General features: G+C 36.9%; 1 protein-coding gene across 3 annotated transcripts in view; it reads left to right on the top strand.

Annotated features, from left to right (window-relative positions):
* tbc1d22a (TBC1 domain family, member 22a) overlaps nt 1-22,192 on the top strand; it is a 150,174-nt gene that overhangs the window by 22,430 nt on the left and 105,552 nt on the right. The window contains exons 5-8 of one of the 3 annotated variants that reach the window (XM_079398834.1): nt 7,215-7,285; nt 17,865-17,993; nt 21,358-21,420; nt 21,758-21,823. In XM_079398834.1, the coding sequence (XP_079254960.1) occupies nt 7,215-7,285; nt 17,865-17,993; nt 21,358-21,420; nt 21,758-21,823 (329 nt within the window). The remainder of the gene's footprint in view (nt 1-7,214; nt 7,286-17,864; nt 17,994-21,357; nt 21,421-21,757; nt 21,824-22,192) is intronic. The other 2 variants (XM_079398835.1, XM_079398836.1) reach the window with 2 other exon arrangements.

Genomic DNA, 22,192 nt, shown 5'->3' with positions numbered 1-22,192 from the left:
GATTGTTATAAAATCCCGTCTTTACTGTTGCTACATTGCAGGACATATTTGATAGTAAAACGTTGAAAGTACAATCTGCTGTTCCCCAGGCTGAAATGTGTGTGCGCGCGTGTGCCTGCGCGGCAGCGTGCTCCAAAGCGAACAAGCAAAGTACACTTTGAGCTTCGGGCGCGTCGAAATAACACACACAAATATGCCAAAAAATACACACACAATGTGTCAAAATGGCCGGTTATGAGAGTCTTCACTTTTATGTTTTAAGTGGACGAGAACAGTTGGGAGAAAATCCGATGCGTGTCAGTATATTGTCTTAAAGTGTCAGACTGGAGCTTGAGCCATCAATGTTAATTGAACAGCTCTTAATCTGAACAACGTTATAGCTTTAATAAACATAAATCTATCAGTACATACAGTGAAAACTATGCAGTGCTCATTTACATTTGATTACTTTTGTAACTATTACTTACCTGAACATTAATATTAGTAGACCTTCATGGAAAAACGAAAGCACTGTTTATTTCATTTCGTTTGTGTGTTTGTTTTATTGTATTTGTCAGTTTGTTTTACTTTGTTTCTTTGTTCATATTCTTACAGTATCTTATCTTATGTATATACAACACTAAAAATACCTGCACACTGGTGCATTTACAAATTGTTGAAGTGCAGGCATTTTTAGTGTTTTATATACATAAGATAAGATACTGTAAGAATATGAACAAAGAAACAAAGTAAAACAAAAAGTACCGATAAGAATACCGTTAAAGTACCGGATCGATAAGCAGTATCGATAAGAGTAGTAATACCGTTAAAACCTTAACGATACCCATCCCTAGTCCTGCTGCAGAACCCAAGTTCGCTTTCAGCTTGAGGTCACAAACAGATGGCCGGACATCGTACTTCAGGATTTTTTGGTAGAGAGCTGAATTCATGGTTCCATTTATCACAGCAAGTCTTCCAGGTCTTCACACCACTGTATATAGAAGGTGCACAGTGTCATTCAAACAAGCACTAAACACCATCATGGTGAGACTCATTAAACTGTAAACTGAAATATGCAATAAACATTAATTTAACAACAATAGATGTAACATACAACCGTAATAAACATAACAAATAAGAAACAGTTATTTCAAAGAGAAAACATCAAATTCAAACTAAATTTTAAATGCAACGCAGGGAATTCTTTCATTTTTTCCCTGTAAATTTGACAGGAACTTACAGTTAACCATTTAACAGTATTTTTACTGTAGCATCTTCACAGTTTTTTACCGTTAAAATCACGGTAATTTTTTACAGTGTACTTTAGTAATTTCCGTGAGTACAAATCTTAATGTTAAAGCATATAATGATATTCTAGAGAATTGTGTGCTAATAATTTTATAACAACAGTTTATAAGGCAAGGTTCAAAAAGAAATGATTGATTCAGTCAGTGTGGAAGAACCTGACTGGTCTACAGAAAGCAAAGTCCTGATCCCAGCTGAACACAGAAACAGTAGATCTGTTATTATTATCTTATATAATTTAACATTAAGATTTGTTCTCATGGAAATGACTGAAGTGGTCAAACCTGTTAATTAGAAGGGGGTGTCCCAATACTTTTGTCAGTGTACCTTCTTTTACGTTTCCATTAAATAAAAAAGCCACGTTGGTTTGGAACAGCTTGAGGGTGCTTATTATTGTTATTATTATTATTAATAATGGGGAACATTTCTTTATTTTCTTATTTATTTGTATTTTTTGTTAGGGTGGTTGAATAAATCATGGCCAGCCATGTGTTAAAGAGATAATAGATTTGTGGAAATGGCATGTTTTCTTGGAAATGAGACGCGACACTCTATTGAAACACTAAATTTACATATATTTTTTTTGGTGAAATATGTTTGCTTATTTGCTTTCAGCCACCTTATTTTCAGAACAAATATATTATGTATGAGATGTAGGACTTTAATACTGGCGTAGATGCTTATTGATGTTGAATATGATTAAAATATGAACTTCATGAGTTGTGTTAGTGAACTTAAACTGCAATAACACACAGAAACTGTGAATGACACAAACTAATCATTTAGTGTTTTGAGAATATATTGCTTCCTTGTTTTCCGAGGAGAAAAATCTGTTGTGGAAACAGTATTGGCACAGAAATAAACAGCCCTCACACAAATTAGATAAAGAAAATGAATCCACTGCCTTGGAGTGCTTTGGAAAGAATAGCACTGTCCACAAACACACACCTATGCCCAAATGTGGCATACATGTAGTTCTCATGAAAACGTATCAATGTCATATTTCATCACACTTTTATTATTTATTTTTACTGTATTTATTACTGTTAGAGCAAAAACATTATATTCAGACACATTTTATGTAAAAGTATTACAACAAATACCGTGATACAGAAACACCGTATTTAATACAATCCAATATAGTTTTTTTGTTTTTAGGAATGTAGTAAAAAGAATTTGGAAAATGTGAATTGCCATAAAAATGCAAATGTGAATAATCAAATTATTTAATTTTATTGTTTAAGCTACAGATATAACCATGGTCTTTTTCCCCCCTCTTTTGATTAAGGTGTTATATATTGCCTGGACATGTTTTATACAGGTTATGAGAGACTCACTTAGCTTGCAGCTTTTCAGGAGCAACTGTCCGGACGGTCGCAACCTCTTTTGAGGTCACCGTCTCCAGAGGGACAAAGACAGCAACAATGAGCTGATGAAATAGTGAACATCTAATTCCTCTCTCTTCCTCTCTCCCCCGTTGTGAGATTAATGCCACGTGGAGGAAATATAACAGATAGTTTAATTAAGTGCCAGGGCACAAGATTCATCGACTAATTTCTGCGGCTGACAGCGCAAATGAGGGTTCAAAGGTGCGAGCCGAGGAGACACCCTTGAGTGGCTCTGTGTTTAATGAATTGAGCGCTTTCCCTATAAAGTTCCTGCGTAAAGCAGCACGCGCATTAAAGCTAGCCTTCAATGTGTCAGGACAGCCTACTGGCCTCATATACTACACCAGCATACCTGCCTGGAGAGAACACACACTCATGCCCTCTGTACTTACACTTTAGCCACACAGGTATTGCACAAGCGCCATGAAGATCTGCAGAAATGCATTCATTAGGATGGAAATGGTGTCTTTTATAATGATATATAGCTTAATGAAGACTTTATGAAGATCTAGATTACTGCATGGCTGACCCCCAAAATTAGATTCTGGGATAATTCACCCAAAAAATGATTATTCTGTCATCATTTACTCACCTTCATGTTTTTCCAAGCCAGTATGACTTCTTTTCTTCTGTGAAACACAAGAAGAGAAGTTTTGAAGAATGTTTGGGCTGCTCTTGTCCCTGCAATGGACAAGTGAATGGAATGTAGGACTGTTACATTTAGATTTAAACAAAACAAATTCTTCTGATTTGATTTGAAAATATTTTTTTTAAACAAATTTATTTATTTATAATCTCAAAGTTTCTTGCTCCATAGTCTTTTTTTTTTTTTTTTTCATGACTTTTCCACCATCTGTCTTTCCTCAGTCTCAAATGGCCCCCTTTGTGTCCGAAACATATTGCACATGGCAACAGATGGCTAAACAACTTGTTCCTTCTTGTCTGGATGAACTTCCAGGTGTAAGGACACAGGTTTCCTTGTCTGTCTGCCTGGAAATAAAGGCACTTAAAGACACTTAAAGTTACAATGACTAGATTATCACAAGTGGAACTGTATATTTGCCTTGTTTTCTTTTACATAATCTGTAATTATTACTTTAGGATGGACAAATATTCGGTTGACAGGATTTCTAGATAATTTTCCAGCAGTTTTCCTCTGTTTCCCTGCAAACTATTCACAAAACACGTTCACAACCACTTTATTTTAATGTGTTCTTGATAAAGTGTATACAGTGCTGTGAAATGTTTTTTGCCCCCTTCCTGTTTTTTTTTTTTTTTTTTTTTTTACATTTTTGCATATTTGTCACACTTAAAAGATTCAGATAATCAAACAAATTTTAATATTACACAAAGATAATGCAAGTGAATGCAAAATGCAGTTTTCATTTATAAGGGAAAAAAGCTGTCCAAACATACCTGGCCCTACGTGAAAAATTAATTGCCCCCCTCCTATTAAATCATGAAAGAATTGTGATTAACCACATTATTTTAGAAAGCTGAGTTAAATTTCACTAGCCACACCTAGGCCTGATTATTGCCAAACCTGTTGAATCAATAGAACCTGTCTGACAAAGTGAAGGATGCTTACAGAGCAACACATCATGCCGCGATCTAAAGAAATTCAAGAGCAGATGAGAAACAAAATAGCTGACATGTATTAGTCTGGAAAGGATTATAAAGCCATTTCTAAGGCTTTGGGACTCCAGCGAACCACGGCAGAGCCATTATTCACAAATGGAGAAAACTTGGAACAGTGGTGAATAGAGCTGCACGATTCTGGATAAATTGTGAATCACAATTTTTTTTTGAGATATTGCCATGATTCTGAACATAAATTAATGCATAATTTACAAAAGGCTGAGTCAAAATATTAATTGCTGCAGTTTAAGAGTGTTTAACTTTTAATTGTTAATTTAATATATAAAATATTTATTTAAAATAATATATTTAACTAAACCAATTTTTAATATTAATATTATGAAAAATTGGTTTGAATGATTCAATGACTCACTCAAATACTTGTTTCATTACTGGATGAATCAGCATTTTTGAACAAATCTCTTGAATGAATGATTCAATAACAAATAGATTTTTAACAGTCACTTGTCTCCACCTAGTGGCTAAACAGTGTAACCTACACAAACGTTATTTGAAGCGCAAATTACTTTTAAAAGGTGATTTGCTCTATTTTGATCGCTACTATAGACATAAATGTTTATATCCAAACTATAAACTTTCATCCCAGTATTTCTGTGATAATATGAATGAATTGTAAGGCAGAAATAATACTGTGTAGTTGAGAGAAACTGTTTGTTGAAGCTGTTTCTTACCTACATGATAACAGCTCTCACAGATTTGAATGTTCCGGCAAGGTTTTTTCAAAGGTTTAATAGACACGGGCGAATCGTTGACATTGAGAAATGAGATCACGTGGATGTTTGAATCGAGATCGTGACCTTTTAATGATTAATCGTTCAGCTCTAGTGGTGAACCTTCCCAGGAGTGGCCGGCCTACCTAAATTACTCCATGAGCGCAATGACGACTCATCCAAGAGGTCAATAAAAGAACCCAGAACAACATCTAAAGAACTGCAGGCCTCATTTGCCTCAATTAAGGTTAGTGTTCATGATTCAACAATAAGAAAGAGGCTGGGCAAAAACGGCATTCATGGGAGAGTTCCAAAGCAAAAGCCACTGCTGACCAAAAAGAACACAAAGGCTCGTCTCACATTTGTCAAAAAATATCTTGATTATCCCCAAGACTTTTGGGCAAATATTCTGTGGACTGATGAGACAAAAGTTGAACTTTTTGGAAGGTGTGTGTGTGTCCTGTTACTTCTGGTGTAAAACCAACACAGCATTTCATAAAAAGAACATCATACCAACAGTCAAACATGGTGGTAGTGTGAAAAATAAAAATTGGACTGTGTCCTATGGTGTAACAGCAAAAATTTATATAAAAAAAAAACCTTAAAATACAAATAACATGAAAAATGTAAAAATGTATCTTCATTCTTAGAGTTACAAATAGCATGAAAGAGGTTTATCTTCAGTGTTAGGAGCTGAGTGGAAATATGATTGATAGCATAAACCTTTGAGGTGTCTCTGCAAATATATTGCCATCGATAATAATGAATGATGTGTGAATAAGTGCTTATGTTTTCACAGTCCCTCGTATTTGCATGGCAGTCATAACAACACTATTCATTATTTATTCTTCATTTTGCGATGACAAAGAAACTGCACAAGACACATCAAGCTCTGATATCAGAAAGGTTAGTTTTCAGAAAAATAAAAATAAAAATGTTTTCCTCAGTAGGCTCTTGTATTCATAGCACATTTCATCCATTGTATGAATTTTTAAACCAACCTCTGATTTAAAATTTAGATTTATCTTTGATGTCAAATAAAATGTATGCACATTACACTGCAGCCCATTGTCAAGGCCAAGAGAAATGTCTAATCCACATTCAACACATTATGATCGCTGCCATCAACTCTTGAAATATGCAATACAGATACGAAATGAGAAATACTTGGTATTAAAGTGCTTTTTCACTCTTTTAAGGCTCTGCAGGGACTCTTTGTCCATTTTAAAAGTCCAATTTGCCTCACTGAGATTTATTCACATTAGCACTCTTGGGTTCATACACACTTATGCAGTGCGTATTGAAAGCGTGGTGTGCCTATTGAATTCAAATGTTATTGGGTGAATCCTGTTTTGCAGGCTATCGGCGCTATTAAATATGCCAATTAGTGCATCTCAAATCATTACATGTTGAAAACAGTTTATCGGAGACACCTTGTTGTCACCATATTTGTGGTGTATTTGCTATTCCGAAAATATCAATGAATGTTTTAATTAAATACTACGTTTATATTTTTTTGTAGTATGTATACTGTATGTACATTTTCTGTATGCATCCTTCTAATTCTGATGACAAATCAGACATGATTTTAAACATCTTTCTTCATTTTATTTAATAGTAAAAGGTATTATTGTACAAGCCTGAATGCAAAATAGCTGTGTTTAAGCCTTGTTTATTTCCAAGATGATAACTGGTCGGCACTCGCTGAACTAAGCATGTGCACAGCTGGGCCTCATTCAGGAAAAATGAGCAGAACAACTTTCAGCAGAAGTCATTTGTACAAGTATTCTTGCATAAATTTCAGTTCAGTGGGACAGTTTACGTAAGAATGGTTTACAGAGCGCCATGGTGAATGTAGTCAACAGACTGGTGCTATCAAGACCTGTTTGCATTTTTTTAACATGAAGGTAAAACGCACACCCTTTTTAACACTTCGATGGGCTTATTGCGCATAATTAACGTTATTCATTGTTAGTCATTTTGAAATAAAAAAAAAAAAAGTCCTGCAAAATCTTGATCTGACTGATTATTAATCATTTATATTTTAATATCAATTCATATTAATATTAATTCATATTCATTTTAATATCAATTCATGATGGGGGAAAAAAAGAAGCATACTGCTACTTTGAGTATTGACTTTTAGTCTAATAAATGTATTTTCTTTCCTCAGAGGAGCTTCGGAAGTTGAGCTGGTCTGGAATTCCGCGGCAGGTGCGCCCAATCACATGGAAGCTGCTCTCAGTAAGTGGAACGATCTCAGCGCACAGTGAAGTCCTGCTTCAAATGGTCAAGCTCATTAGAGAACTACAGCATACATCCATTACAAGATGAATCAAAGAATGCATAATGCATTCTACATAAATACACATTTATAAGTAAGTAGGCTTCCTACTAATGACTTCTAGGATGACTTCTGCCTGGAAGCTCAGAGGTCCAGTCGAATGAAAACTAATGGTACATTAAACCATTTCAGTGGTTGGGCAAAACCTGAAACAGTGAATGTACAAAACCTTTTTCTGTTAGACAGACCTTTGAACCACCTGAGCTGAAACGTGCACTTGCTTATTTTTTATCACACAAGATACTCTTTGGAACATTCTCAAATCATGCTGAGAAGACATGGATCATGCTTTTTTGTCCATGCCAGCTGGAATGCCTGCTGTCATTTAAAGCTCTTTCTTTCTTTAACTTTGTGCTCCATAAACAAGGTTCAGAAAGAAAGTGTTTTTACAGAAAAAAATAAACAAATAAAAATAAAATAATAATGGTAAAATAAAACGGCAATTGCTTTTTAAAAACATCATCATGTTAGCATTAATTTCTGCACCTAACATCAACTACCCATGGCAGATGTGCCTGTTTTTTTGTTGGTTACTGGAAATGTCCCTTCTAATGAGGTACTTATTGGATTATTTAGTAATAAGCCCTGCCTAACAAGTCCAGAGGAGAAAAAATAAGTTTTTATTTGATTTGAGTTCTACAGCTAGAAACATAATTAATGCAAGTATGCAAATGAATATGTGTGAACAACTCATTGCAAACATGCGGTCTTGTTGGTTGTTTCATGCAGTACTGTTGCATTAGCACACCTTGGTACTCAAGTTGGTAATAAAGTTACCATCAGATTTGTCTGCCAAATGCACATGCTACTGTTACCAAATGTGTGTTGACTTGTTTTTCTCCGAAGAAAGGGTTGCTGGAACAACTACTGCAGGCGCGCGTTTCAGATTAAGTTTGTTGTGGCTAGAAAGATGTTATGTAATGTTTGATACTTTTGCGGCAGTGCTGACAGTGTGACAAAATGTATTAAGTAATTGCATTCTGACACATTCCGGGATCCAACCACACATGAAATGGGGCTTCCATAGCTAGAAGTGTTTCCACTCCCCTGCCTCTCATGCAGACTGATGCTGATTTGAACCCCTCACAGAGTGGTGTGAATTCAGACCAGTTAAATTGGTGCCGTGACCCGGATGGGAGTTTGGTTAAGTGGGGAGAGCTTGAGGCCAGGTGGTAAGAACTGTGCAGGTAAACCATCTTCCCCTTGTCTCAAGAGGTGCACAATCTGCATATTAAGGAAGGAGAAAGCATTTTAAGATTTTAAAAATTACACTTTTCAACTTTAATATTGGATGTAAGATATCAAGTATGTAATTGCTGTAAAGTTTCCCCCAGGACAGGACTGGCATTATGAGGGGGGTTATGTGTGGTCGTGCCCTCTGACACACAGATAGGCGGCAGTGTGCCCTCCTGCCACACTGATAGATGAAGTGTCAGTCTGGAACAGGATGGAATGGAGGAGGATATTTGATATTCTGAACCCCTTCTAGGCTAGTGTGTGGTCACACACACACAGAAACATCCAATTCACCCGTGTGACCTTCATTTGCCTACGACTACCTCATCTGTCATTTTGACTCAAACCCTGGACTGCAGCCCCACTCAATCAAACCTCATCGATCCACGCTATTGAGCTCCTGCACAGGTGTGCGCATTGTGAGTTCATCTGTGTGTGTGTATTTGTGTTTGAGTGAGTGGAGAGCGAGTGTGAACAGCTGGAAAGCATCCTTTAACAAGAGTAATGACCGGCGGAGGGCGGCATCACCGTTTGAACAGGCGCTTTAACGCGTGATCAATTCTGTGCATCCTGCTGACGTCTCACAAACTGCCACAGAACCGCGCTCAACACTTTCCTAAGAAGAAATCATTTCTCTTTTGTCAGGTAACTGCTAGAAAATAAAGATTTTGTTAGTGGTGTTTGCTAAAGCAAGAATTATTATTGCTATTTCTCATACACGATTCTATTTTGTAAAAAAAAAAAAAAACAATTATTTAGCACTGTTTCTGTTTGTCATCTGACAGATTTAAACAGGCTAAAACAATGCTTATATTTACATTAAAGGATGGACCTAAGCCATATGTAATGATGGAGATTTGAATAGGACTCGTTTGTCTTTGGCAAACCTTGGAATGTCGTAGCATATGTAACACCCAAACAATCACCTTACAACACTCTACCAACCACTTACCTGAATACCTTAGTAATTGTTTGGCAGCAATTTAACAAGTCTGTCAGCCACCTAGAAACTACTTTGAGTTGGGTCTCAAATTAATGCACTATTAACTTATTCTATGCACTTATGTACTCAACTCTAGCGTATTAATTATAAGGTTATTTTGTCATCATAGACATAGCCTTTATTACTGTATAGAATACGTAAGGAATAATTGACAACAGGGCCATTCCAATATTAGAAAAAAATGCACACCTTATTTTATAATAATTCAACGGACCGGAGTCAGTTATTCTTCTCATACTGCAGTTACCACGCCTCAAGACAAGTAACTGCAGAATGTTGTTTTTAAAGACATTTGTCAGGTTTTTATCCTTTAAACCCTCTTGTTTGTAGGACTGATTTCTTACACATTTCATCCTACATAATGCTAATTCCAAAATGTAATTTCAGAGCTAGTAACGGAGGCTTGAGCTGTAGATACTAATGCTGTTATTAATGCGGTTATGAGAGAGAGAGCACGCATAAGCTTGTGAGTTTGTTTGTCTCTCAACAGTGTTTGGCAACAGCATCTTTACCAATAGTGAAACTGTAAGTTCATCTGCTTCAAAAACAGAACCGTCATTACCTCGCTAGTGAGAAATGGCAGGTATCTCAAGATTCAAGATTTTTTTATTTGTCACATACACAATTATACAGAGTATAACCAGCAGTGAAATGTAGGTCAGGTACGCTCCCAGGACAGTGCAATTATATAGAATACAAATATTAAGAAAAATAAAAGTAGAAAAAAATAAAAGAATAAAATAAAATAAAAGATAAAAAATATAAATATAAATGTGCAGGCCAGTATGTTATTGACTTAAATAGTAATATAAGAGGAATGTGCAAAAGAATGTGCAAAAACTTGTACAGGGCATTTAAATAGCAGCAATATGAGGTAGAGAAAAATTATGAATAGCTTATTGATATGGTGATATTTACATGGAGTCAAGTGATGTTATGACACAGAGTTAGAGTTTAGGAGCCTTATGGCCTGGGGGAAGAAGCTCCTCCTAAGTCTCTCAGTTTTTGCCATCAGGCTACGGAAGCGCTTACCAGATGGAAGCAAAGCGAATAGACGGTTACCAGGGTGATTAGAGTCCTTAATAATTTTGACAGCTCTATTTTTGCAGCGTTTGAGGTAGATGTCCTGCAGAGAGGGGAGAGCAGACCCCGAGATGCGCTCAGCTAAGCGCACAACTCTCTGTAGTGCTTTGCAGTCCTGATTGGATCTGTTTCCATACCACACTGAGATGCACTAAGTCAATACACTTTCTATGGTCCCTGAATATAGAAAGTTTTCAGGATTGCTTGTGAGACCCTGAATTTCCTCAGCTGTCGCAGATGGTACAGTCTTTGCCTGGCTTTCTTAACCTGTGTTTGGATGTGTGTAGTCCAAGTCAGGTTCTCTGAGATATTTACACCGAGGTACTTGAAGCTACTCACCCTCTCCACAGGGGTCCCACTGATCATAAGAGGAGTGTAGGACCGCTGCTGTCTCTTCCTAAAGTCCATGATCAGCTCTTTAGTTTTGCTCACATTCAGAGAGAGACAGTTGTCCTGGCACCATGATGTGAGTCTCTCTACCTCGTCCAAGTATGCGGTCTCATCGTTGTTGGAGATGAGACCCAGAACCACGGTATCATCAGCGAATTTGATAATGGATGTGGAGCTGTGAGAGGACACGCAGTCATGCGTGTAGAGAGAGTAGAGCAGGGGACTCGGGACACAGCCCTGTGGGGCTCCTACGTTCAGGGTGATGGAGTTTGAGGTGAACTGGCCAACTTTCACCACTTGAGGTCTGCCGGTGAGCAAGTCTTGAATCCAGTCACAGAGTGAGGAGTTTAGGCCGAGGTCTGTGAGTTTAGAAGCCAGCTTGATGGGGACTATAGTGTTGAAAGCTGAGCTATAGTCAATGAATAGCAGCCTTACATAATTCCCATTGTTGCTGTCCAAGTGTGTGAGGGAAGAGTGGAGGACGTGAGATATGGCATCGTCAGTAGATCTATTTGGGCGATAGGTAAACTGAAGAGGGTCAAAAGTATCAGGGATGGAAGAGCAGATGTGGCTCTTTACAAGTCTCTCAAAAACCTTCATGACTATAGATGTGAGGGCAACTGGGCGATAGTCATTCAGGCAAGAGGGTTTATTGTTCTTTGGCACAGGGATAATGATGGATTTTTTGAATGAGGTGGGAACCACGGAGGTAGCAAGGGACTCATTAAAGATAGAAGTGAACAAACCAGCGTGCTGATCAGCGCAGGACCTCAGAACACGGCCGGTTATCCCATCTGGTCCGGCTGCTTTCCTGACGTTCACTTTCTTTAGCGCCCTCCGAACCTCCGACACGGTGATTACAGGATCATCGCTGCTCTGCCTGCTGCTTCCTGACGCACTGGACGGCAGAGACGCACCGTTGCAATCGAAGCGGCCATAGAAGGTGTTTAACTCGTCGGCCAGCAATGGATCTGCTCTCACCTCAGCGGAGGATTTGTTTCCAAAGGCACAGATGGTCCTCAGTCCCTGCCACATCCGTCGAGAGTCATTGAGCTGGAAATGAGACTCAATTCTCTCTCTGTATTGGTGTTTGGCGGCTCGTTAGAGAGCATGGCACGATGCTTTGTACTCGCTCATATTCCCGGTCAGAAGAGCCTCATTGTAAGCGGCAGTGCGTGTGTTAACCGCAGCACGGATTGTTCTGTCCACCCACGGTTTCTGATTGGAGAATGTCCTTATCGTTATTGTTTCTGTAGCTTGCTCGGTTAGCGTGTTTACAAAGCTTAATGCTACATCCGTGAACTTGCTGACGTCAGAAGAACTCGCCCGGAACATGTCCCAGTCGACGTCATCAAGAGCCGCCATAGCTTCTGAGTGGTGGGAGGACCAGCGCGTCACTACTCTCTGCACCGGAGAGTGCAGAGAGTAGTGAGCGGGCTTTGTAGGCATTCTTGAACTGAGTGTAGCAATGGTCCAGTGTATTCGGTCCTCTAGTTGGACAGGATACATGTTGATGAAAGTTCGGCATGACCTGCTTGAGGCTGGCTTTGTTAAAGTCTCCCGCGGTGATAAAGACAGCGTCAGGATGTTTGTTAATGTAGCCGCTGAGCACATCGTGAAGCTTAGACAAAGCCAAGTCAGTGTCTGCCTGTGGTGGAATGTACACAGCAGTAATTATGATCGATGAAAACTCCCGGGGCAGATAAAACAGGCGGCAAATAATGGAAAGATGTTCCAGATGAGGCGAGCAGGAACGCGACAGAATGGAGATATTCCTGGGATCACACCATTTCTTGTTAATCATGAAACACACACCTCCATCCCTGGATTTACCAGCCTCTGCTGTTCTGTCCATCCGAAAAACAGAGAAGTTATCACTTGGCGTAACAGCAGTGTCCGGGACCGAGGACGAAAGCCACGTTTCTGACAAACAAAGGATGTTACAGTTCCTTATGTCCCGTTGGAAACTAATCCTGGCTCTAAAATCGTCCATCTTATTCTCCAAGGATTGGACATTTGCGAGCAGAATGCTCGGAAGAGGAGGACTGTGAGCCCTTTTCCTGAGTCTATCTCGAATTCCAGCGCGTTTCCCGCGGTGTTTCTTGATCCGTCGCCTCGGGGGGTTGTTGTTTATGTCCGCGTTCCGAAGAATCTCCAGTGGCCACTCTGGATTCGTGGCTAAAGTGTCCTGGAACAGGTTAGTGTAGCGGTTTCCTATGTCCAAAAGTGTTTCTTTGTTTTAGGTGATCAGTGCCGATGTGAAATGTGTAAAAAGAGAAAGTAAATGTAAGTAAAAAAGTAAATAAAACACAATCTTAGCGGAGCGACCTGGACGTCATCTGAACTCAGTGGCGGCATCTTGTACCTTCAAGGTATCTTTTAACTTGCTAAGCTATATTACAGATAAAATCGTCAGAGCGGCGCTGACAACACATTTCTGTGCACAAGTACGTTTACATGTGTGTCAGTATTGTATGTGTTTGTGGAGGGAGAGAGAGTGGGAGAAAGAGAGTATGTGCTTTCCATACATGATAGAACGTAATTTTGTGGCACAACATAGATAATGTATTATTTTTATCCTGCTGTTTACTATATATTTATTTGCTTGGGCACTGTCGTTGTGGTGTTTTGTTTTTTTAAGTAAAATATATATGTATTTTTTTCTTTTGCTGTTGTAGGCTGTAAGGCCATTTTATATAACTGAAATCATTTGATAAAGTGATATGGACATGTAATGTGGTTGAGCCCTGCTTGGAACTAGTGTAGTCATATGTTTCCCTGAAGATTATTGCACACCTTAAAACGTTCATCAGCCAATCAGATTCAAGCATTCAACAGCCCCATAGTATAACATAAAACAATATAATTTCTGCCTCGTTCTTTGATTTAAAAAAAAAAAAAAAAAAAGCCACAGAGGTTTATAGAAGGAAGTTATTTCAGACACTCAATTGACACTATAATGTGAGTTTGGAGTAAAAATTTTATTCTTTTCATGTATTGTTGTATTTTGACAATGTACTACTAAGTAGTGATGGGAGAAACAAACCTTTTCAAAGCTTTGAATTAAATCAACCAATTGCTTTGCAAAATGATTCACTATTTCAAATCACTCACACTCCTTACACTGCTGGCACCAACTACTAAAAACTGTGTAAATGCAGCAAAAACTTGCATTAAAAACAGCTTTTACAAACCCACTGCAAATGTTTTATTTGAATTATAATATATTAAATGCAACTGACAAATCATCAAATAACGTTAAATATGAAGTGTCTGAAGAATGAGTTCTTTTATTGTTTGTTTCTTGGAGGACTTGTCTAAACACGCCAATAGTAGACAATTAACTACTACTCTTTGAAAAATACATCAATATGAATTTGACTGATAATAGCATTATTTATTTTTTTGTGATTTCTAACGATATTGCGATATATCCAATACATTATGTGAATTATTTTGGACGCAATAATCGTGTAGTGAAAATCTGATATTGTGACAAACCTAACATTGCCCTAGTAACCACCTAGAAACTATTTTGATCACCATAGCAATTGCCTAACAACCACCTAGAAACCACCTTACAGAACAGCAACAGCTAGTCATCTCTAAGTGCACACTAGCAAACATCCAGAGCATCCTAGGAGTTGGCAAGGAACTAGTTAGAGCACACTAGTAGCAACCACCCAGAATACCCTAATAATTGCTTAGCAACTACCTAGAAAAGCCTAGCAATCATCTGTAAGTGCCATATCAATGTGACATCTATTAGTTGTCAGTGCAACTAGCAGTTTCACTGAGCGATTCGTGTTGTCAGGGGAAATCAATGCTACTTTGGAGTCTTCTTGGCTTCCTGTTTCATTTCCTGTGACGACTGCCTCTTCAGGCATAACTGAAAGCCAATGAAGAGAACGTCACATCTATCTGATCTCTAGACATGATGCCAACACTATAGAAATGTTTGCCCTGTAACAGCACATTTTATTACTTGAGGTAATGGCACCATTGCCCAGACAAAAAGAGCTGGTGTCTTCTCTTTGGTCTATTTCTGTACAGCTGCCCAGATGTGTAGAAATTATACCCACAATCCCTTGCTGCCTTGTTTATTTGTTGGCAATAACAATATAACAATAACTGCGTAAAAATTGGCTTGTACTAGTTTAAAAGTGCAGTTATGAGGGTTCCAAAATAACATTTTGTAGGTGTAAGATAAAAAAAAGACTTACCCTAGTGTCTCATATTCTCCGTGGTAACTTTTTTTGGGGGATGTAAGACCCATCTCTTTCTCACCCACCCACACTCTGTGAAATAGCACACGGTGGGCTTTAATAAATAAAAGGATAAAGCTGTGCAGATGATTAAATAGTGGTTTCAGTCGCACTAATACGAGGTGTTTGAGTGATCGCGTCCCGTCGTGAGCAGGTGGGAGCGGGTTGATGCAGAGCCAGCGCCTGGACACAGACCTTACGCGTGAGTTCATCCAAACCCAGCTGCTGGGAACCATTTATTACCGGCCTGTTGTTCCTGGACCTCTGCACCTGCTGTGAACAATGTCCCCTTCTCTCCCTCCCTCTCTCTCTCTTTCTCTGGCGACAAAATGAGAACAACAACTTAATTTCATGTTTATTTCACCTCATGCGGTGTTAATACATGAGTGCCAGATCAGTAGAGCCATCTTTTGTGTATGTTATTAATGAGAGCAGTTCTTTTTGTAAATGATCTGTTAAAATGATCTTTGTTAAGTCTGGAAGTTACCAGTTCTGGTAGAGGTCTGCAGAGGCATTATATTGACGGTGGAAGCCAGACAGTAAACAAGACCTTGCCACTGACCTGACCCAACCCAATTTAAAATGGAGCACGTTGTTCAATATAGTTGCTCAGTATATATACACAGCTTTTAAAAAGTTTGGGATCAGTAAGTTTTTGTTTGTTTATTTATTTATTTTTTTACATAAAAGAAAAAAGAGTCTCTTATGCTCATCAATGCTGCATTTATTTGATCAAAAATATAGAAAAAAAAATGTAATATTGTGAAATATTATATTTTAAGAATCAGAGTAATGCAGAATTATTATCAGCCATTACTCCAGTCTTTAGTGCCACATGATCCTTCAGAAATCTTTTAGATTTTTTTTTTTATATATAATTATAAAAATTTTATATAAATTTTTATATTTTTTATAATTTATAAAAAATAATTTATATTTTATATATATTTTTATATATCCATTTAGCAAAAAATTGAAATAAACATAACTGGCATCAAAATGTTATGCTCAGTTGAAAGGACAAATGAAAACAGAATTCTCATTTAAAAGATTATATTTTTTGTAATATAGAACCTAATATAGTAAGAATATTCTCATTTCGAAAAAGACAGGGAGATGCCCATTCTCCTCATGTATATGGTCATTGTTATTAGACAGTAAGGAAACATCATTGTGGAGAAGTTTGTTCTGATCCTGTGAAGCAGCTTTATATTTCTGCTGTTATACGGCTCAGTTATTCTGATCTAATGCCTAGTGACCTCTCAAGATTGCTGTTACATCACTTCTGTTGCCCTTTTTAGGTCTTTTATGTCTTTATAGCGTTTACTGGCTTCCTCTGCTAATGTAAAAACAAATCTCTTAGGGAAATTATAAGATCTAAAAATTAATGCAACTTCCAGTATGACATTTTGTTAACGTTTTTATCACGTAGTCATGAACACTCTCAGGTAATTTGTCTCGTGAGATTAAATATGGTACAGAACATGTGAAGGCAAGAAAATCCAAGGAAAATATCCCTTGTGAAAACAATTTCCTTAGATTTTTTTTCTTTGTCTAATTATGCAAGAAAAAATCTCCAAAAAACGTTAATGTAACACTTTAGAATAGGGAACACATACTCACTATTGATTAATAGTTTCCTCTCAGTAAACTCCTAGTTTGCTGCTTATTAATAGTTAGTAAGGTAGTTAAGTTTAAGTATGGGATAGGATTAAGGGATCTAAAATATGGTCATGCAGAATAAGGCATTATTCCAAAATTATGATTAGTGGAAAAAAGTGGAAAATTATCTTATGATTTATGTGTATGCACTGTACAATGTATATATACACACTGGATATTGTATAATTAAAAATAAGTAAATAAAAAATCGAGCAAGTCTGGAAAGTGTTTTCTAAAAGTCCGCAGGGTCAAAAGTCTCTATAGTTGAAGAACAACTCACAACGTCAGGTTTATTAATTGCCATTTCTAACTCTGCGGTGTGTTTTTTCTTTTAATAATCTGAACATTATTTATAATGTGTTAGTCTGTTAGATTTAATTACATGTACATATGTTAATGGAGCGTAAAGAAGAGCTCTCCTTGGCACACATACATCTTGTCAGAAAACTCGTCTGAGTGTGGAAGTAAAAAATAGCCACATGGGGGAGCGTCTTGTGTGATAAATGGATTTCTGTGCTTGTAGATTTTCGTGCAATCAATTACTTTATCAAGAGACTTTCTTTTCTGGGCCTGAACATCTGCTGCGTTCTCATTCTCTTGCTGTGGCAAGCAATAAGAGGAAATGTAACTTTAAATGTGACTGATATCAACTTTTGGCCCCAAACTCTGTGAAACCTTCAAACTTTTCCCAATTCTGATTTCAGCTGTTAACAGCTATTGTGCGGGTGCAGGCAAACAAACATTTTGTTGGAGAACGCAGATCTATATCAGATTGATTTAGAGGTATCTTGTCTGGCCTGGTGTAAACATTAGCTTTTGTATTTGCTCGTCTCTTTACAGGGGTACCTGCCGGCCAATGCAGAGCGGAGAGAAAGCACGTTGCAGAGGAAGCGGCAGGAATATTTTGGCTTTATTGAGCAGTACTACGACTCTCGTAATGATGAACACCACCAGGACACATACAGACAGGTAACTACATTTAGTTCTAAATGCTTCTATTGCTCTTCCTGTGATTAAGATACAAACTGGTGTTCTGTTACTCCTTATATAAGCATTATTAGTCAAAATTACAGTTAGAACTGTAAGCTGTGTTAGATAAGATGCTGTCTAAAATAAAATGCACTTAGCAGGAAAAGTACTTAGTTTTAAGCACAATAAATGTTTAACCCCCTTAAAATTTTGTCCCACTCTCAACCCTCTCGAGTGTGTCCAACAAATTAAATTCATGCAGCATCAAATTTTGACATGTTAAATAGTTTTTCAGTTGAAGTAGCAATATGTTTGTAGTAGCAATACTATAAATTTAACTGTTTGAATGTCATTTTTAGCTGTGTCCCACAGTTTGCATGCAGCCCTGTTTTTGCATGATTTCTGTGCATTGGTGTAATGTAATGTTCCTTAAATTTACAAATATACAACCTCTTTCATTTTCTTAATTTTCACATACATTGTGGTTGCATTTGTCAAGTTCAGCTATGCAACAATGGGACAAAAATAAATAAATAAAAACCGGCTACAGAAAGACTTACAGACTTCGGTCCAAAATAGCAAGTTGCTATTGTATAATTTAAATAAGTGATCAAAAATAATAATAAACTATAATAATAGTATGCTATAAATAATAATAATAAGCAATAATACTAACAACAATAATAATAATAATAATAAAAAATATTATTAAAATATAATATTTTATTATTTTTTATTTTATTAATAATATTATTATTAATATTGCATTCATACAAACTGGTAACATGGTTGAAATTTATAAAATTGCTGACCATTTGTTGGAGGGGACAAAAGAACACTTTTTTTTTAAAGGTTTTTATCCATATTTTGTGCCTTGGTCATAGAAAAGGTTTCCTACAGTACTAGAGAATACTGCTAACTGAACTTCATGCAGGATGACAGCAATAATTAGCTGAACCAAATACTCTTGAGATGATTCAGATCTTCCTGTGATTTCCTTTTAACTTCCTGACTTCCCGTACAGCTCTGCACAGACAGAGCTAATTCTGCTGTTAATAGAAGATTTAAGTTCAATGCCAGCACTTCAGTTTTGCCAAAGGTTGAATGTAATGTAGTCAGGGTTTTTAGTTGTGTTTATGTACTGATTAAGGTTTTGGCAGCAGCAGTATGTTAGCTTTGCCAAAACACACTTATGTTAGGATCTCACAGTGTTTAGAAATGCCACCAACAGATAGTCTTTGATATTTCGATGCAGGTTCAGAAGCGGAAAAGGAAAGGATTGAAAGGAATGTTTAAATCTCCAGTGTATTGGCAGGAGGATGTGAAGTTCAAACTGTTGCTGTCACTCTGATCTGATAAATGTCGGTCTGATTTATGACTGATCACTGGCGATGTGAGATCCACACATTTGTTTCACCTCTTGCAAGCTATGTCTGGGTGATTCTCACAAAGCCTGTAAAGAACATTTCACTTCAAAATGGTTGTGAATAAATAAATATTTATTATTAAAAATAAATGATATTTTGTTTTAAAATCATTGAGGCTTTTCATTTCTCTTAAGTTTGCATGATAGTACAGCTTCCCCAAGTTTTAAGCACTTATCCCCAATATGAGGAAAATTATATTCAATATCATAATTTTATTTAAATTACATTTTACATAAACTGCAATTTTTTTTTAAATATATATTTACTGTGATTATTTTGTAATTAATTGAATTTTGAAGGTAAAATGACACAATATTTGTTCTAAAGCCTCAAATTTATGATTTTAAAAAACAAATCCAGTCATTTCTCACGGTAGTAGAGCAAGGGAAATCTGATGCGAGAATCTAATCATAATTGGGAGGTTGGAAAGTGCTTAATTTTCATAAAAATTCAATCATATAAAAAATACATTGATATATAACCTAATATAACATATGTATCAAACTCTAGGAATATTTAAATATTAAATTGATAGAATCTCAAATTAAATCTGAAAATATTATATTATTATTAGGGATGAAATGATTAGTCGACATTATTGCCAATGTTGTCAATATATAAAAAAAAAATTTACTTTTTTTTTTTTGTCGAGTAGTAGTTTAATCTCATATGAGATGGGGGTGGTGATGGCGCAGTGGATAAGACACATGCCTTTGGTGTGAGAGACCCGGGTTCGAATCCACTGTGAGACACCAATGTGTCCCTGAGCAAGACACTTAACCCCTAGTTGCTCCAGAGGCGTGCGACCTCTGACATATATAGCAATTGTAAGTCGCTTTGGATAAAAGCGTCAGCTAAATGAATGAATAAATGTAAATGAATGAATAAAATATGACCTATTGTAAGAACTTGCAATAATGCGTTTTGACCAGTGTGGCGCTGTAGCGCAAGACTATAATTCAGCCCTGGATTAAATTCAATAGAAAAAGCAGAACCTGAATATATAATATATATGCATATATAAAATATATTCTGCATGCTTTCGTCTGAATAACGAAATAAATACAACAAAAACAGACAGCGGTGAGAAAGCAGCAGTTAAGAACACATCTGATTACAATGATGTAGAGGTTTGCACAAGCTCTGCAGTTTGGTATTCTAGTAAAGTCCTGTCACGTCACGCTTGTTTATATAGTACTTTAGACAATAGATAGCCTTAAATAAAGCAGCTTTACAGTATTAAACATGAAAAACCAGAGTCAGCCTCGCTTTTAGTTAGAATTACAACTTGATTTTCTGTTATAAAGCAGCTCTCCAAATGTGTACCTAACCAATGATAACGTCTTTTTATTAGTGGGAATGAGATTATGTTGTGAATAAAATAGCTTATCCAAAAATAAAACGTCTTATCACTTACCTTTATTTTGTTTCTTATCCATGTGACTTACAAAAGGAGATGTTAGTCAGAATGATGCATCATTCAGTTACTTTTTTCATATAGCTAATAAAGTGGTGAATGAGTTTCTCTGTCTGTCATTTTGTGCGCCAAATGATTTGCTTTATTTGTTAGAATATGGATAACTCAATATTTTAACTAATTGCAAAAGCTGAATAATCTAAAGTCTACTGGTTAATCAGTGGAATAATCGACGATTAGTTTAATCAATTATCAAAATAGTTTGTTGCAACCGTAATTATTTTATTAAAATTCATTGCAAATGAAGAGATTCATATGATTAATCACTTCTGCAGAATGAATAATGTTCATGAATGGTGGATTTTAAAGCTTCTCCTAGTAGTGAAAATGCATATTTGTGTGTGTTTGTCTTCTCAGTTCCATAAGTCTTCATGTTCCTGACATCTACATTTTGTGTGTGTGTGTGTGTGTATATAAATATATATATATGTGTATGTGTGTGTGTTTTCTGAACCATCAGATTCACATAGATATTCCCCGGATGAGTCCGGAAAGTTTAGTTCTGCAGCCCAAGGTAACTGAGGTAAGGACAGATGGACCGCCCAGAGTCATGTCACATGCTTCTGTCCTCCAACCACTTAAAAGCATGTCACTCAATCATCATCCATCTATCTGTCTCTCTGTCTGTCTGTCAAACTCTCTGTCTGGTCAGCCAGCTGAGTCTTGAGCCCAAAATCTTTTTGTTGGAAAACGTGTGTTAAGGTTCACAGGAAATAGAATACCAGAACAGGATGTAGAATTCAGTGAGTTTCTTCTCAGGCGCAGCCTCAAACGGCCGACTCGTTTCTCGCCGAGCTTTCTCGCTAGTCTGTTCTGTCCTAACCTGCTTGTGCTCCTCTTTTTGTGTCTTTTCCCTGCAGATTCACATTGACATACCGAGAACTAATCCTCTTATACCTCTCTTTCAACAAGCTTCTGTGCAAGAGGTGAGACGTTTGCACTATCCATTTTACTCCGCTTGACTCGTTCATCCTCACAAACTCACACCCAGCTACAAGAAAGCACCTTAAAGGAACAGTTCATCTCAGAATAAACATGCTTATGCCGTTTCAAACCCATAAGATTGTATTTCCTCCGTGTAACACAGGAGGAGGAATTCTGACTATGGTGGTCAGTGTTTTCTATGCTTTCAAAATGATTGGAGAATAAAGCTTTTAGGATTCATAAAGGATCCAACTTCACCATAGAAATGTCATACAATTGATCTATACATAACATTGATGCGTGTGAAAGACTAGACCGAAATCTAGTCTAACCTAAAAGTTAGTATTTACTGTCTTAAACATATATATACC

Source organism: Barbus barbus (assembly GCF_936440315.1).
Source record: "Barbus barbus genome assembly, chromosome: 39".
NCBI classification, from domain to species: domain Eukaryota; kingdom Metazoa; phylum Chordata; class Actinopteri; order Cypriniformes; family Cyprinidae; genus Barbus; species Barbus barbus.
Note: the sequence above shows the minus strand (reverse complement) of the source record. Positions and strands in the feature narration are given on the sequence as shown.